The 15,320-nt window shown below is 44.8% G+C and overlaps 1 protein-coding gene across 1 annotated transcript in view; it reads left to right on the top strand.

The window, feature by feature from the left end:
* Positions 1 to 15,320, top strand: part of med13a (mediator complex subunit 13a) — a 77,167-nt gene that overhangs the window by 52,259 nt on the left and 9,588 nt on the right. Inside the window, exons 9-20 of the mRNA XM_062406001.1 lie at positions 50 to 793; positions 2,127 to 2,343; positions 5,688 to 5,718; positions 6,069 to 6,190; positions 6,473 to 6,563; positions 7,819 to 8,024; positions 9,163 to 9,338; positions 11,660 to 12,582; positions 12,851 to 13,018; positions 13,519 to 13,742; positions 14,253 to 14,442; positions 14,750 to 15,176. Coding sequence (XP_062261985.1) covers positions 50 to 793; positions 2,127 to 2,343; positions 5,688 to 5,718; positions 6,069 to 6,190; positions 6,473 to 6,563; positions 7,819 to 8,024; positions 9,163 to 9,338; positions 11,660 to 12,582; positions 12,851 to 13,018; positions 13,519 to 13,742; positions 14,253 to 14,442; positions 14,750 to 15,176 — 3,519 coding nt within the window. The remainder of the gene's footprint in view (positions 1 to 49; positions 794 to 2,126; positions 2,344 to 5,687; positions 5,719 to 6,068; positions 6,191 to 6,472; positions 6,564 to 7,818; positions 8,025 to 9,162; positions 9,339 to 11,659; positions 12,583 to 12,850; positions 13,019 to 13,518; positions 13,743 to 14,252; positions 14,443 to 14,749; positions 15,177 to 15,320) is intronic.

Consider the following 15,320-nt stretch of genomic DNA (forward strand, 5'->3'; position numbering starts at 1 on the left):
GTCTGACACTGCTGTCATTTTAACATTGTTTCACTGTATTTCCCTACAGATATAAATCAGTGAAGCAGCGATCAGGCAGCACCCCAGGCCAAGCTCAGTCCGCAGGTCAGCCCTCCCAGACGCCGACCAAGCACAAAGCTGGAGGAGAGAAGCCGGAGAAGGGTGACAAGCAGCAGAAAAGACCCCAAACACCCTTCCATCATCGCAGCATGGCCAGCGACGAGACCTCACTAGAGACCGAGACAACTGCAGGGCAAAGGTTGACAATGAGGAGCCAGGATGGAGGAAGGTTTCCTAGTATTCGCTCTGCAGATGTGTCTGGCATCCAAAAAAACCACCAGCTTCACAGTGGGGGGGTCAGCGCGGGACCATCAGAACAGGCCAACTCCCCCCAACCCCCACCCCTTAGCCCCCACCCCTGCGAACGCAGCGAGGAGTCGGGGGAGGGCATGAAGAACCCTTCAACCCCCAACAGCCAACACTTTTATCAGCCACCCCCAGAGCCTTGTCTAGCCAGGGTGAAGGGTGGCGGCGAGGAGCACGGAGGTTCAGAGGGTCTGAATCAGCACTTCCACTCGCATCAAGCCCATCCTGGAGTATACTCCGACCCTCCTGAGCCCACTGTGTATGTTGGAGCAGCGGTCAACCTGGAGGAGGACAGCTCCAACGCTCCATGGCGGTTATTCAACCTACCCCGCAGGAAAGAAGTCGAGGTGCCCACACCACTGCTGCCGGGGGACAAACTAAGGGACGATGCATCGGTGTCACAGGACAACCTGGTGTCAGTCACAGAGTGAGTGCCATTTGCCAGCTAATATTCCCTTGCACCCTTTCCCTCTACTACAGAAATGCCCCGGGGCCCCTTTGCAGCATTTTCACTAGTCCAGAAAAATTGTTTGGCGAGAGTAATGACTCAAACCCCACAGTGTTCCTCATTCTCATTCTATCCTTCTCTCTCTGAGTTCCCCCACCTCATTCCACCCCTCTCATCCCTCAGCTGCAGAATATTCAGTATAGTGCTTAGCGCACACAGCATTTTAATCTCTTGCTATGTGCCCTTTTGACATCAGACATTTCCAATGTGCAGGGCCAGCACTACACATTTATCCCAGCACAGAAAAACACACAAACATGGGAGCTAGGAGATAGGGAGAGTAATGGAAGAGTTAGATAAAGATAAACCTCTGCTATAGAGACATGCTGTCTGCTGGCGATCAGTTACTGAAGAGAGAGCTGCACCAACAAGAAGCTGGAAGCAAGGTAGCAGGTCACAGATTGACAAAATAGGGGGGATGGGAGCTGTCCAATGTGAAGACACAAAGGGCAACCAGCGGGCCATAGGGTGACCGTAGTGGGAATTATCATCGAGGTTATGGAATCCCAATGGGCCAGTCACTTGTATGGACAGTTCTAGTGAGCTGTAATCCTCCTGGCCACAGCTCTTGAATGGCTGCTAATCTCTGGCCCAGGCCACTGCACACCATCACCTCACATCAGAGCCGGACAGGCATGACGAGAGGACAGAAGTACAGAGAAATGTAGGAGGCAGCGAAGGGAGGAGATAACACATAAGCTGGGTCAGTCCCTCCTCCCTCCCCGCGCAGCCAGCAGTCCTCTTCTTTTCCCTCCCGCCATGTTCTTTCACCTATGTGAAACAACAGGGGTGCAGTGGTAGCGACGTAAAGAGATTTTGATGAGCCGTGTGACAGCAACAGGGGATAAATGTGTCTGTAAGAGTTTGAGCAGTCAGGGCGGCAGTCACCATGTTTCCATCAGTCTGCCAGAGACGAGATTGTCTGACAACGAACGTGATGCATCAGTTGTGTTGCACGAAAGCTGTCAGATTTGTTTGCGATCGCTGCCATTTCTGTTAGTGCAGATAACAATGCAAGCAACACTGACATGATATCAGGCAGCACCAGGTCCGAGCAGTTGAAGAAATGTTCTAGTTTCCATAATTTAATACAGAAAATCACTATGTATTTTTTTTTTTTTTTACGTGCAACTTCGAATTATTACCAATTTATCAGGTTGGTAGAACGTAGCTCTTGACATTCACACTAAGAATGAGTAGGTGGTCCCTAATTGTAAACCTTTCTGATATTTCTGCCTTGCTCTCTTCCCAGGATCATGTCCACATCCAATTGGCCACTGAAGGTGTCGGAAGAACGCGTTCAGATGTATCGAGCGAGGAGAAACCAGTACTTATCTGCTGCCATAACTGACGGAGATCACGAGCCAGAGGTTGACCCCTATGCCTTCGAGGAAGGTGACGTCAAGTTCACATTCTCCAACAAGAAGGATAAGGCAGGCGGCGAGCATGAGCCAGGCAAGAAACATAAGGTAAGCCGAGCCAAGGAGTGAGGAATTTTGACACTTGAACTCCAGGACACCCTGACGTTTAGCTCTGTTGCCCGGGACAAGTGTATCAGATACACACAACAGAAAAATGTAATGGCATAGTACAGACATTATATTTTTTCCTCTCTGCATTATTAAGTCATGGTATGGAACACAGGTGAATAGAAAACACTTCAGGGCATCAGATTAACTTCACCACTGGTAACACTGATCAACTTTCTCAGTTGGGAACATAAACACATGATTTGGTCACACCCTTCTCTGTTCAGTGATTACTCTCATCTCACCGCTGAAGGTGAGGGGGGGGGTCAGTGTTTCAGGTCATGCATCGGTCACTGGATAGAGGGTCAGGCCGCATTGTCTACAATGCTCACCTAGTATATAATTTCCCTCGTACCACAAGCAAGGCACTGTGTCAGCTATTGTAGCCCAAATCAGTTATCTTTCTTCTTCACTACCTCAGTTGGTTTCCCCCCTGCCTACACCTGCACTCTCCCTGCAGCGCGCACGCTCATCATCGGCTGTATCTGTCAGAACCGCTTGGATTTGGGGCACAGAGCCAGCAGGAAGAGTGCAGGTGAAGCAGAGTGAGTCAGAAAAGAAAAATGGCTTCAACCAGAAAGGCTAAAAACAGATCCAATTAAACCAAATCATCATTATGCAGCACTGTGAAATTTTTACTCATAAAGAATATGCAAACATGTTGGTTCCCTGCACTCATCATTTATACGGTTATCTGTATAACATTTTTTTTACTCTTTAACATCAACTTTTATCAATGATATGCACCAATTGGTAACACTGGAACACATTCTCGGTTCTTTTATTGCACCGATACGCTTAAAATTATTATACATTTGTGTGTGTGATCTTTTACTATGATCTTGAAAAGAAAAAAAAAAACCTTTATTTTTACAGTTCATTTTAAACTCAAGAATTCACACTGAAGACCACAAAAACACTAATTAATGATTGATTATCACACTACTTTTTAGTTTAGATTAATCAAGTAGCAGTGTAAATCGTATTATGTTTTGGTAAAACGAGCCAAGCTTCTGCTGCCACTTGTTATGCCAGTTTTGTTAAACTTAAATGTTCACTCTACCAAATGTATCATCACAAGGAAACTGTTAGGCCTGGGAAAACAGCTGTATACAGTGGGTCTGGAGGGATGTTTTTAAAGTTACAGGAAAAAAAAACAGCCCAATGAACTCATCATGATAATCTTAAAATGATCGCAATACTGAAACACAGGAAGTGTCATCATGGGAAATCTCTTTTTTTTTTTTGCTGAACCCACACCCACCACTAAAAGTTAGGGTGTTTTAGCCTGTGTTGGCATAATAATAAAATTTGACCATTCTTTTGTTTAAATCTGTCTCATACACTCCTCCAACTGTATGGAAATTAAGTACAAATACAGACTGAAGTTCACTGTTGTTAGTTTACCTGATCGAAATGCCATGCTGAACCTTTACCAGCATTGTAAAGTACTCCACTCTGCTTAAAAAATGAGCCACGCCCCAGTTCCTCTTCCAAGTTTGCTGCTCTTAGTCTGGTTTGCTGCCACACCCAATTGCATATATTGCAAAAAAGATTGAGGGTAACCACTTTATCCATACCTTCTTGACTAGTGACCCAGGGTGAAATCAGGACACGAGGACTGACTCTAAGATCAGGGAACAGGCAAGGTAGAAAATAGGCTATCAGCATCCGCAGCAATACTGCACTAAAAATAACAGTGTGACCACATACATCCGCGTTCACTGCCTAGAACTAAACGAGCAGGAAGCCCTGAATCCCCATTGTTAGATGAAGCCAGAGTAACACCAAGTAGTTGGCTCGTCCAATTTCCCTAAGTTGTTATGTATTTTCTATTCGATCTGTCCTTTCCCGCTTTCCCCTTGTCATTGAATTGCTCGGCTTCAGCAGGGAGTCGGCTCTGGATCCAGACAGGGGCCACCTGTTAAATGTGGTTGGCCCCTAGCGTGCGATGCGTTTGTGTTCGTACGTGTCTTGTCTGAATGTTTGCGGTGGGCTTCACGGAGCCTGGAGCCGAACCACTGCAACAAACCTGACTCACTGAACCATTAAGCTGAAAAACTGCACTCAAATATTTCCCCTCCGTTCGGTCTGGTGAAGCCCTCGCTGCACGCCTCTGGTCTCAGTCGGGAGGTAAGGATGAAGGCAACTCTCAGTAGAGTGGAGAGTCCCCAAAGAGCAGCCTGTGCAATGGAGCCCTACCACTGTCTGTCTGCTATAAGTGTGTGTAGGTGTGTGTGCGCACTATGGAGGTGTGGATTTTTCTCAAGAATGGTCTTCATTATTTGTGGCTGCAGCACACTTAAAGTTTGACCTGAGTGATGTGAAATATTAATCAGGAACATATATGATCACCATTCCATTGCTCAGAAGTGGTGCACAATATTTATCTTAGTTTACGGTACATGCATGGCAAAAGCTTAAAATACATGAGATGGAAGAAAGAGATGATGGGAGGATTTCATGCAGGCAGACTTGGAGTCAAAAAATCTCTTGCAATATGTAAAGACTCCTTCCCCACTTCCCAACCCAAAGCCAGGTTATTGATGAGGGGTTAAGGCGCCATTACCACCTATAGATTGTGGCCTTGGTGCGGATGTTGTGCTCTGCTCTAGATTGGTCCTTTAAGGGAGACGGATTAAATCCTGCGTTACTCAGAGAAAAGCCCGGGAGTGCAATGAAATCAATGGCCAAAACATAACATTCCTGTACCCCAGCTACAACTGCTCAGAACATAGTGTACACACAACTTTTCATAAGAAAACACACACACACACACACACACACACACACACACACACACACACACACAAACACACACGTACAGAAGGTCAGCCCATCCAGATATTGATGTCTGGGTGGGAGTGTAGAGGCCATTCCTTGAATCATGTTTTCACAGTCATCCTCACTAGAAATCTCATTTGCCACAGCAGAAGCAAACCTCTCATTTATAGGGCCTTCTGTCCAGTTTTATCTCCATTATACTTATATTATATTCTTTTTAATTCTTCTTCCAAATTGAGTCTCACTAATTTTTACTTATTTCTGAAAAGATTTCCCCCCACACACATTTGAACACAGGCTATCCAGCTATGGGGCTCTTATTAACAACCGGAAATGCTTCATCAACATGGGATTGTGATTGAATAAACAGTTTACTTGTCTGGATTAACCAGTGGTTATTGAACTGGTTGATAAATCACTTTGGTGGCCTTTTTTCAGTCATTCAGTATGTGTGGTGTCTTCCTTCTTCTGACCTTCTCGTCTTTCTTTTTTCCCCACAGGGTGAAGATGGAGGATCAGGTCCATTAGACGGTAAGGATTCTTTTCACTTCCTCATCGCTCTTTTATTCCTGTGTCTTCACTGCTATTACACAAACACTCATTCTTTTACCCCCACTCTTAAGGAATCTAGACAGTGCACAGTGACGTCAAAGTACTTTGTGGTCATTGAGGTCCAAAGACACTGAAAATTTAAAATAACTTGTGACTTACACTATGTCTAAAGGAACTACATTCCCTTTAAATAAATATTTTGTCTTGGCTTCATTGAATCCAGTGAATTGAAGTCTGTTGAAGTTCAGTAGCATTAGCAATCCTTGTTCAAAGCAAGAATTTTAAGTCTGATTCCCATTAACTGTATATATGCATATGTGTATGTATAGAAGCTCAGCGGGCAGCTGCTACCAACCGCATGGCTTGCACCAGCCTCATCCATGAGACAGACCTGGTGGTGTCCATCAACGACCTGGACAACCTCTTCAACTCGGATGAAGACGATTTGGCGGTGAGCAGAGACCTTGGCTCACACAGCAGCCAGTATTTGTAGCCAGTGTGTGTGTGTGTGTGTGTGAGTGGCATTCATGGGCCAGAGCTGTCTCTACTCTGCCCATCATTCTCTGACAACTCTTAGAGCAGTTCCTCCAACAAGACGTTGCATGTTATACTGACTTGCAGGCCCCATGGGTGTTAGAAATATAACTGGAGTAAATTCAGAGCAGTATTATAAACTGACATTTTGAGTTACCTTAATCATCTGGTGCTATAAAACTTACTCTTTTGTTCACAGCCTGGTTCTCGGCGAACGATGAATGGAACTGATGATAAATTTGGCAACAAGGAACCAAAGTCATCCTCGTTGGACCATATATCCTGCATTAGTATGTATCTCTACACTAATTTCATCATCTCCTTTAATCCACTCAATAAAATTAAGGCTTTTTCGACTCAAGCATCACTATTGCTCACGTTTGGCTTTTCCACCTAGTGGTGAAGAATATGGCTGTAACTTGACAGTGCATCAGTGCTCAGCTCAGTCCTGTAGCTGCTGTCTCATTGTCTCCTTGTCACTCAACTGCTGGATCCGTTCTACTACCAGAGTGTTGCCTAAAACTTGAATTGATTTGAACACAACTTAACATTAGTTTTATGAACAAATAATTCCCAGACTCTGCTGTTTTACCATGAACTGTTTCCTTGATATATTTATAAAAGGGAGAGTCTAGATATTCCCCCCATGTTTTCAGTGAATATTTGTATAGAGGCTTTTCATTCTGGTGTTGATTTATCTTATGCCAATGGTTCACAAACTGAAGTGTATCCCCCCCCCCACACACACACACACACACACACACACACACACACACACACACACACACACACACACACACACACACACACACACACACACACACACACTGGGGGATGAATGATGAGGATGCCCAGAGGAAAACTATGAAGTGAGGCTCAGTTGTGGTGATAAGGTTCATTCAGGGAAAGTAAACAAGACTTTTCTGATTCTATCAAATGTTGATCCTCATTTTCTATTTTAGTTTGTTGTTTCCCCGGTTACTCTTAACGACTAATTAAATGAATGGGTATGTTTGAGTAAGTTTCAGAAACACTGTCTTTATGTAAACAAAAGCAGTTTCAAAAGAAAGCTCTCCTGCTTTTGAATCTATAGTTTTAGCTAAACAGGTTGTGACAAACCATGTTATCATTTCACCAGTTGTGGGTGAGATGCCTGTTTGACTTTAAGCGTGTCTAATAAGTTTTCAGCTGTGGTGTGTGGTAGCTGCCTGTCACAGCAACTGCTTGTCATATTTGGCTGCAGAACAATCGGACATTCACCGGAAAGCATGTTGGCAGTAGGTGTCATAATAAACTTATTTTCCTCACATGGTAGAATCACCAGGAACATGTTCATAATTAAGAAATGGCTTGGGTTGCAAAGTGTCAGATTTAGGGAAATCAAAATTGTGGGAACAAAATAAATCTAAATGTATCTTATTAGCATGTAAGGCACTATAAACTAAAATGTTGGCAAAAGTGTTCAATTAGACTTTTACATTCCTTTACCAATCATATTATAATCCTGATCAGACATATTCTAATATTGTTCCTCTCTCCGCTCAGGCGACCTGCACCAGATGTTTCCCACACCTCCCTCGTTGGAGCAGCACATTATGAGCTACTCACCCATGAACATGTGCAGCAAGGACTATGGCAGCATGGATACCAACCAAGGCATGACCTCATTGGATGGCACTTCATCTCTGGGAGGCCACTTTAAGATTGAGGTGGAGGAAAGCTTTTGCAGCCCTAAGCCATCTGAGATCAAGGTGGGTCTGCACTAAATCCTCTGGGTATCATATATATCACATATCTATTACAACTGAACCAACAGGTGGAATTTAGTGCCAGAACCAGCAGATGTCACAAGCAGGGCCTTTTTCAAACAGGCCACATGAGCAGAGACTGTGCATCAGATCAGTAATCCAGGGTTTATTCCACATGTCAACATGCATTTCCTCAGCTGAAGTGCCCAGAGTCCTGCACATCGTGTAACTAAAGGGTAATCGATAAAAGAGTCTTGCAAATAATTCACAGGTACAGGAACAGATACAAATGAACTAAATGCGACATAGAACTTAAGGATATCAATTTCTCCGGGAAATCAGAAATAAAACAATTGTGCAAGGATTTCTCATATCTGAATCAGTTTATATGCAACCTAGTAAGCTTTAAGGATTTGTTTTATTGTGAAAGCCAAGACACCACCTATGACCAATTCCCTTCTGCTCAAATTAAACTCTCTCTACCGACAGCAAGCTTGCTAGAACATCAAAATGGATCACATCATGACAAAAATAATCAGATGTGAAGATTTGCTCTCAATTGATTTGCTGCTTGTATAAAGTGCCAAAAAGTATTAGCTTTTGATAGCCACTGGCTAGACACATTGTTGGGGGGAAAAAACATTGACAGCTGCAGGAGCACAGCGGCTATGACAATTGACAGATACTTCTCTAAGAACACAGCTCCACCAAAACAGGAGGAAAAAGAGGCTGTAACCTATTTGATGTGAGTGACTTTGTATGAAGCATGTGTTTTTTACTCTCAGGTGATTGGTTCGGCGGGTCATATGTTAACGGCTCCCGATCGGAAGCTGAGTTAATTAAAGGTAACAGGTCAGGTCTAATATGGCATTTTGTCGGTGCATGCAGGTCCCTAGAAGTGCCCATGAGCAACACACTCTGTCTTTATCAGTTTTAGTCCGACAACAAAAGACCTGAATATAATTTGAGGTCACGGAATTCTTCAACTATACCTTGCATTATTGACTTCAGGGAAGAGGTTATTAACTGTGGTACGCATATTTTTTTACATCCAGTGTAATGTTCAAGGATATCAGTATATTCTCATTTCTTAAGACATTTTTCTAACTTACTATTACCTTATTTTCTGTCCACTTTTTAGGACTATTCATTCGTGTTCAAGCCAGAGTTGTGTCAGGCGTTTGTTGGCTGCTCCATGTTTGCTCCTCTGAAGACTTTGCCGAGCCAGTGTCTTCCACCTGTCAAAGTACCAGAGGACTGCATCTACCGACCAAGCTGGACAATGGGCAGGGAGATGACCTTCCTCAACAAGGACAGGTACGGCTGATTATCTTTCTGAGCTCTTTTTTTCAGCCCCTGAAACTCGAAACTGCCTTATTTATCCTGATGACGTAGGCAGAAGGTTACTGAGGTATTTAAATTTACGTTTTCAGAAGACATGCCAAGGCTGGGCTGGGCTGGTTTGCGTTTTTGTGTGTACAGAAGCATGTACTCATACTCTGCTCTGTCCACACTCCCACCCTCTGGTCTCGCCACGGACACCCCCTTGGCATGCAGCTCAACGCCATCCATGCATGGCTGCCGCAGGCGGTGCAGGGAAATTAGTGTAACAGGCATTCTTGGATGAGGATTATCACTGGAGTGGTGAGATGAGCCCCCACAGCGGCTCCATGCCACCTCGCTGCTCATAGCAGCTTGAAGTCTCTAGAAATACCTGTATCTGATTTCTTAACCACACGCATGGGAATTTCAGTTTATAAGCAAAATCAAAATGCCTGGCTTTGCTCTCTTGATTTTGTGGTGTTCTAAGCGGTCAGTAGACCCTTATAACATTTGTATTGATTTAATATTTATCATACCCATGTGTTGCGTTATATGTTTTGTTGACGCAGGAAAATAAAATCTGGCAGGCGCAGTAGAATTAAAGCGTTCACTGATCAGATCATGCAAATCCGAGCAGAAACTTTCACTGTAAATCATTTCTTATGCAGGGTTGTAACAATGCCACAACCTCACGTTGGGTCTTAAGCTGAATTTTGTTGCATAAAAACTGCAAACCGTTTTGAACGGACGCCACCGAGCCTGTAATCTAATAAACTGGCTTGGAGAAAAGGCCAAAGAATGTCCTTTTCATTGATCTTGGAAAGTAGTACTTTATTTAAAATGACTATGTAGAGCAGAACAATAGTTAAAAAAAGTCATAACTTGCGATAATCATAGGGCTCATTATTTTTTTTTTAAGTGCTAACTCAGGTGAAGGAACTGCAGGGAAAGAGAGGTGTCTGGCCATTTTCCAAAGAGTCACTGGTAAAGATCGTATAATGTGCTTGCATACACTTCCCATCTCAAACGTGCCCTGGCTGCAGGAGAGAGAATTGTGCCGGGACTTCCTCCTAATGGGTCTGTGCCAGGAGTTGTTCCCCACATACAGCTAGGGACATCGTGTGCTCACCCTCCCTCCCTCTCTCCAGCTCTCTCAAACACACTCTCCCTGCTTCCTCACAGTTGCTTGCCAGCCCCAAAAATAAACTATACCTCAGAGGGACGGTTGCTGAAATGTTTATTGAATGTCTTTCTATCTCTCTCGCTCCGCTTCTTTACACTTTCCCATTCTCTCTCTCCCCCTCAATCTTCTTGTTTGCAGCCCACTCTAAATTCTTTTTGTAGTTGATTGTCGTTATAGCCTTCTGCCTTAAACTATGTTGCATATGCAGAAAGACGGTTGGATAACGATATATTGTTACTTTAAGCAATGTGTAGACAATTGTTGTTTTCCTTCAAAGGAAAAATAAAACAATTATGCTCTAGTAGGGGATGACTACCTTATCTTTTATGCCACAATTAGACATAATTGTTTATCCAATTCGTGTTTTTATGCAGCTGAACATGGCAACTTACTGTTGTTGACATTGGAACCTGTGATTTGGATATTTTCTAATTATGGCTATCATAAGATTTGTCACTGGCCCCATTCACAACCGCTAAAAATGTCCATATAAACATTGTGTTAACAATATCTCCCTAATTAATATATAGTCCGCTTTATAGGGAATTCAACATTTGTTTATAAGGTCCGAAAGTTAATTGAAGTTTTTTTATACCCTATATCGGATTGTGAAAAGTAGTGTACAACCGAGCAATATCTACAATTGTGCATTGTGAGTGTTGACCTGAAGAAAAATAGCGGTGAGCTGAGAGGGCAGCATGTCTCAGCCTTCCCTCTCTTCCATTGTACTCATCCTCGTTCTTATCAGACATGTCAGAAAAAAGATATACAATTTATATTTGCAGGTATATTCAAGGACAAATTTTAATGTGCATTCCTAGTATTTCAGGCATGAGACAAATGAGTAAGTTGTGGCAGTAAATACGTAAAGAGAGCAGAGTATCACAGTACGAACTGCAGCTAACAAGTATATGTCTCCATTTAATCAGGGTCATCAAACATGCTTTTACCTAAAAGCATTAATACTAATTTTAACATAAACATTAAAATTTATCATGGGATTTTCCAGTGGCCGATGTTGTTTTCTGTCACAATCCTGTGACAGTAGTGCCGAGTAATGTCTGAAAGTGTTTCTGTTGCTGATGTTTCTTGTGTCTTTTCTAATTATGTCCTTCAATCTTTGTGCCCTCAGTAACATCCCCAGTGTGGGCAGCACCATGGACCAGGACTACACCCAGACGTACACTCCTCAGACCCACACGCCCTTCATGTCCAACAGCGCTCCACCAAGTAACAGTGGTGCTGGCATCCTGCCTTCACCGGCCACACCGCGTTTCTCCGCCCCCACCCCACGTACGCCACGCACTCCACGCACACCTCGGGGTCCCTCCAGCGTCCAGGGCTCGCTCAAGTATGAGAACTCGGACCTTTACTCACCAGCGTCCACCCCCTCCACGTGCCGACCGCTGAATTCAGTAGAGCCGGCCACAGTACCCTCGATCCCCGAGGCCCACAGCCTCTACGTCACCCTCATCCTCTCCGAATCAGTCATGAACCTCTTCAAGGACTGCAACTTTGACAGCTGCTGCATCTGTGTGTGCAACATGAACATAAAAGGAGCCGATGTGGGCGTTTATCTGAGTGACCCCATCGGCGAAGCCCAGGACCCCTGCAGCTGCGGCTTCAGCGCTGTGGTTAACCGACGCTACGGCAACGGCTCAGGGCTCTTCCTCGAGGATGAGCTGGATATCATCGGCCGCGGTTCAGATGTCAGCAGAGAGGCAGAGAGGCGCTTTGAGGAGTTGCGGCTTTCCTCGCTGGAGAGAACCGGATTTGGGAGGGGCGACCGTGTCCCTGACGATCTGATTCTCCTCCTGCAGGACCAGTGCACCAACCCCTTTTCACCCATTTCGATTTTGGAGCATGAAATCACGACACGAGGGCCAAGCGGGGCCCCTATACCGCCCTGTGTGAGGGTGGAGGAGCGGGACTACCATAGCGATTGCTACATGGCCTTGGAGCATGGAAGGCAGTTCATGGACAACATGTCAGGTGGAAAAGTGGATGAGGCGCTGGTTAAGAGCACCTGCTTGCACCACTGGGGCAAAGAAAATGGTGAGATAATTTTGTGTTAACCAGGTTTCCTTCATCTGAAAAAAGGAAACAAAAGACTATTAAAAGTATTAAAAGTGGTGCTAATAGTCTGCCAAAGATTTTCTTAAAGGCGACCTGTGTTTTTAGGTATGTTCAGTCATATTGTTCAAACTCAAACACCAGTTATATTGTCAAAAGGACAGTTGATGACTTTTTTTTGTTGCAGCCAGCATTTTTGTTCTCATGTTGTGATAATCCTTAGTTTTCCCTTTTCTTGTCCGTTCTCCAGCAGTGGACGTGAGTACTCTATGCTCTCAGGACGTGTTGCGGGTGCTGATGTCCCTCCAGCCTGTTCTACAGGACGCAATCCAGAAGAAGAGGACAGTGAGGTCGTGGGGGGTTCAGGGTCCTCTTACCTGGCAGCAGTTCCACAAGATGGCTGGACGGGGATCTTACGGTAAAACTGAGAACAAGCTGGGAAAGATTATCTGTTCAATGCACACTTGCACAGCCCTTACTGATGCCCTATGCCAGTCCAGTATAGCTATTTCAATCGGTTATCAGTGAGTCTAACCAAAGCACATGTTTTCATCTTGAGCACAGAAATCTGTTTTCTAAGACGATTACCAGATAAATCCATGATATCATCAGTGGTGGTTGGTGTTGGTGTACATGACATTTTCAGATGTGTTTGTCTTGAGGAAGAAAAAGACTGGATTGTGTCAGATCAATAGGAAGCGTGGTCCCTCTGCTGTGGTCCAGATGTCAGTGCTGTTGGGAGGTGCTGTCAGATTGTTTGGTGACCTTGCATTCTGACGCACAGTGGAGGGTGAAAGGGAGGGGGTCTTACACCTTATCTGTTAACACCACTAACTTCCCTGTTCTTTCCACTTTATTACCTCCTCCTCCTCCTCCTCCTCCTCCTCCTCCTCTTCTTCTTCAAACTTTCTCCCACAGGCACAGACGAGTCCCCAGAGCCCCTGCCCATCCCCACCTTCCTGGTGGGTTATGAGTATGACTTTGTGGTACTGTCTCCGTTTGGTCTGCCCTACTGGGAGAAGCTGTTGTTGGATCCCTTCGGCTCCCAGCGGGATGTCGGGTACCTTGTGGTTTGTCCTGACAACGAGGCCCTGCTGAGCGGCGCAAAGAGCTTCTTCCGAGACCTCACAGCTGTCTATGAGGTAGAGACTTTGAAGCAGAGAGCAAACCTGTCACTGATTGTGCTTTACATATGTAACAGTACTTTATTCGTCCCCTTTCCAGGTTGGCAAATTTGTATTACAATTAAGGTTGACTTGTAATGTATATCTATCAAGATGTGTTGCTTCCTTGCAGCTCTGCAAATGATAAGTTAGACTTAAGTACAGTTTCTGCCGACGAAATATACCATGCATTGCGGGTAAGGACATTTAAAAGGCAGGAACTAATGCACCGAAAGTCCAGATTGGAAGTGGATATCAGAGGGTTAATTACACAACTAAATTATTTAGTGTCTCCGGATGGAAAACATTTTTACTGGAAAACTATCTCAACATTTTGTTCTGGAAAAGATGGAAAAGAGTAAAACAGGAAAATACAGCTACACTCCTGCCTTCATTCTTTTGCTAATTTTCATACTGAATAAAATGTATCCACCATTACTTAAGAATGATTATCTTCACCGTTCAGCCTGTAACTCTGTTTGTCTACAGTCGTGTCGACTCGGCCAGCACCGGCCCATTTCCAAAGGCTACCCTGATGGCATTGTCCTCGTCGGGGGCAGTGGAGCAAAGAGCCTCGTGGATCAGCCAGTGAGCGACTGGTTCCTCAAGGCTGCCAGCGGCAACAGCGATGCCTTCACAAAGCTCAAACTCTATGCACAAGTGTGTCGCCACAACCTCGGTACGTATCATTTCCAGCCTGCAAGGTAACTGCAGCAGTCTTGATCCTGCATGTCTCAGGTCCTTCTGTTGCTCCGTGCTTGGTTCAGTCAGCTCGTTGTTGCTGAATTTCCACCTCTTGGTTTTGTTATCATGAAAAGGCAAGCCAGAGAGACCTGACTGCTTGAAAGAGAGCAGATCTTTGAAATGCATAAGCAGTGTAGGAGGAGGTCAAGTTGAAGTGGAATAAGATGAGTATCTTTATCTTCTCCTGGAATGTTTCATGTTAATAATGAAGTTGCCGATGTTGGGTGTGTTTCTCCCTTTAGCTCCATACCTCGCATCACAGCCATTGGACAGTTCCCTCCTCACACAGCCCAGTCCCCCACACACATCCAGCCAGTCATCTTCCGCACAATTGTCCAGCTCCGCCTCCAGCTCAGTGGGCCAGCAGGGCTCTGTGAACGCTGTGGGCACCTCGGTTCCCAACAACAACGGCAGTAGCAACAACAACACTGGGTCCGGAAATGGCTCTGCATCGTCCAACAGCCTGGTGACATCCTCAGGCCAGTCTGGCAGCACAATACCCACTGCCAAACCCAACTCATTTCCCCCTTTTGGGACCGTGGCCAGTCAGGGTCAGGGAGGTGGCCCCCAGAGTGGACAGCTGGGACAGCAGGCTGGTACCCAGAATACAAGCACCTCAGGGGACAACTCCAGCAGTCAGGCCCAGGGACCCGCAGAGCCTCTTGAAAGGTACTGCACGAACCATGAGCCTGCACAGCACCAAGTCAAAATCTGAAAAATGGTTTGAACAGTTTAGTCATACGTGTCATAAATCACATAAAGCTTTAAGCTGTTATATTTGACATTTTCAAATGCTATGAAATTCCTGTTAAG

Source organism: Platichthys flesus, chromosome 15, assembly GCF_949316205.1.
Source record: "Platichthys flesus chromosome 15, fPlaFle2.1, whole genome shotgun sequence".
NCBI classification, from domain to species: Eukaryota; Metazoa; Chordata; class Actinopteri; order Pleuronectiformes; family Pleuronectidae; genus Platichthys; species Platichthys flesus.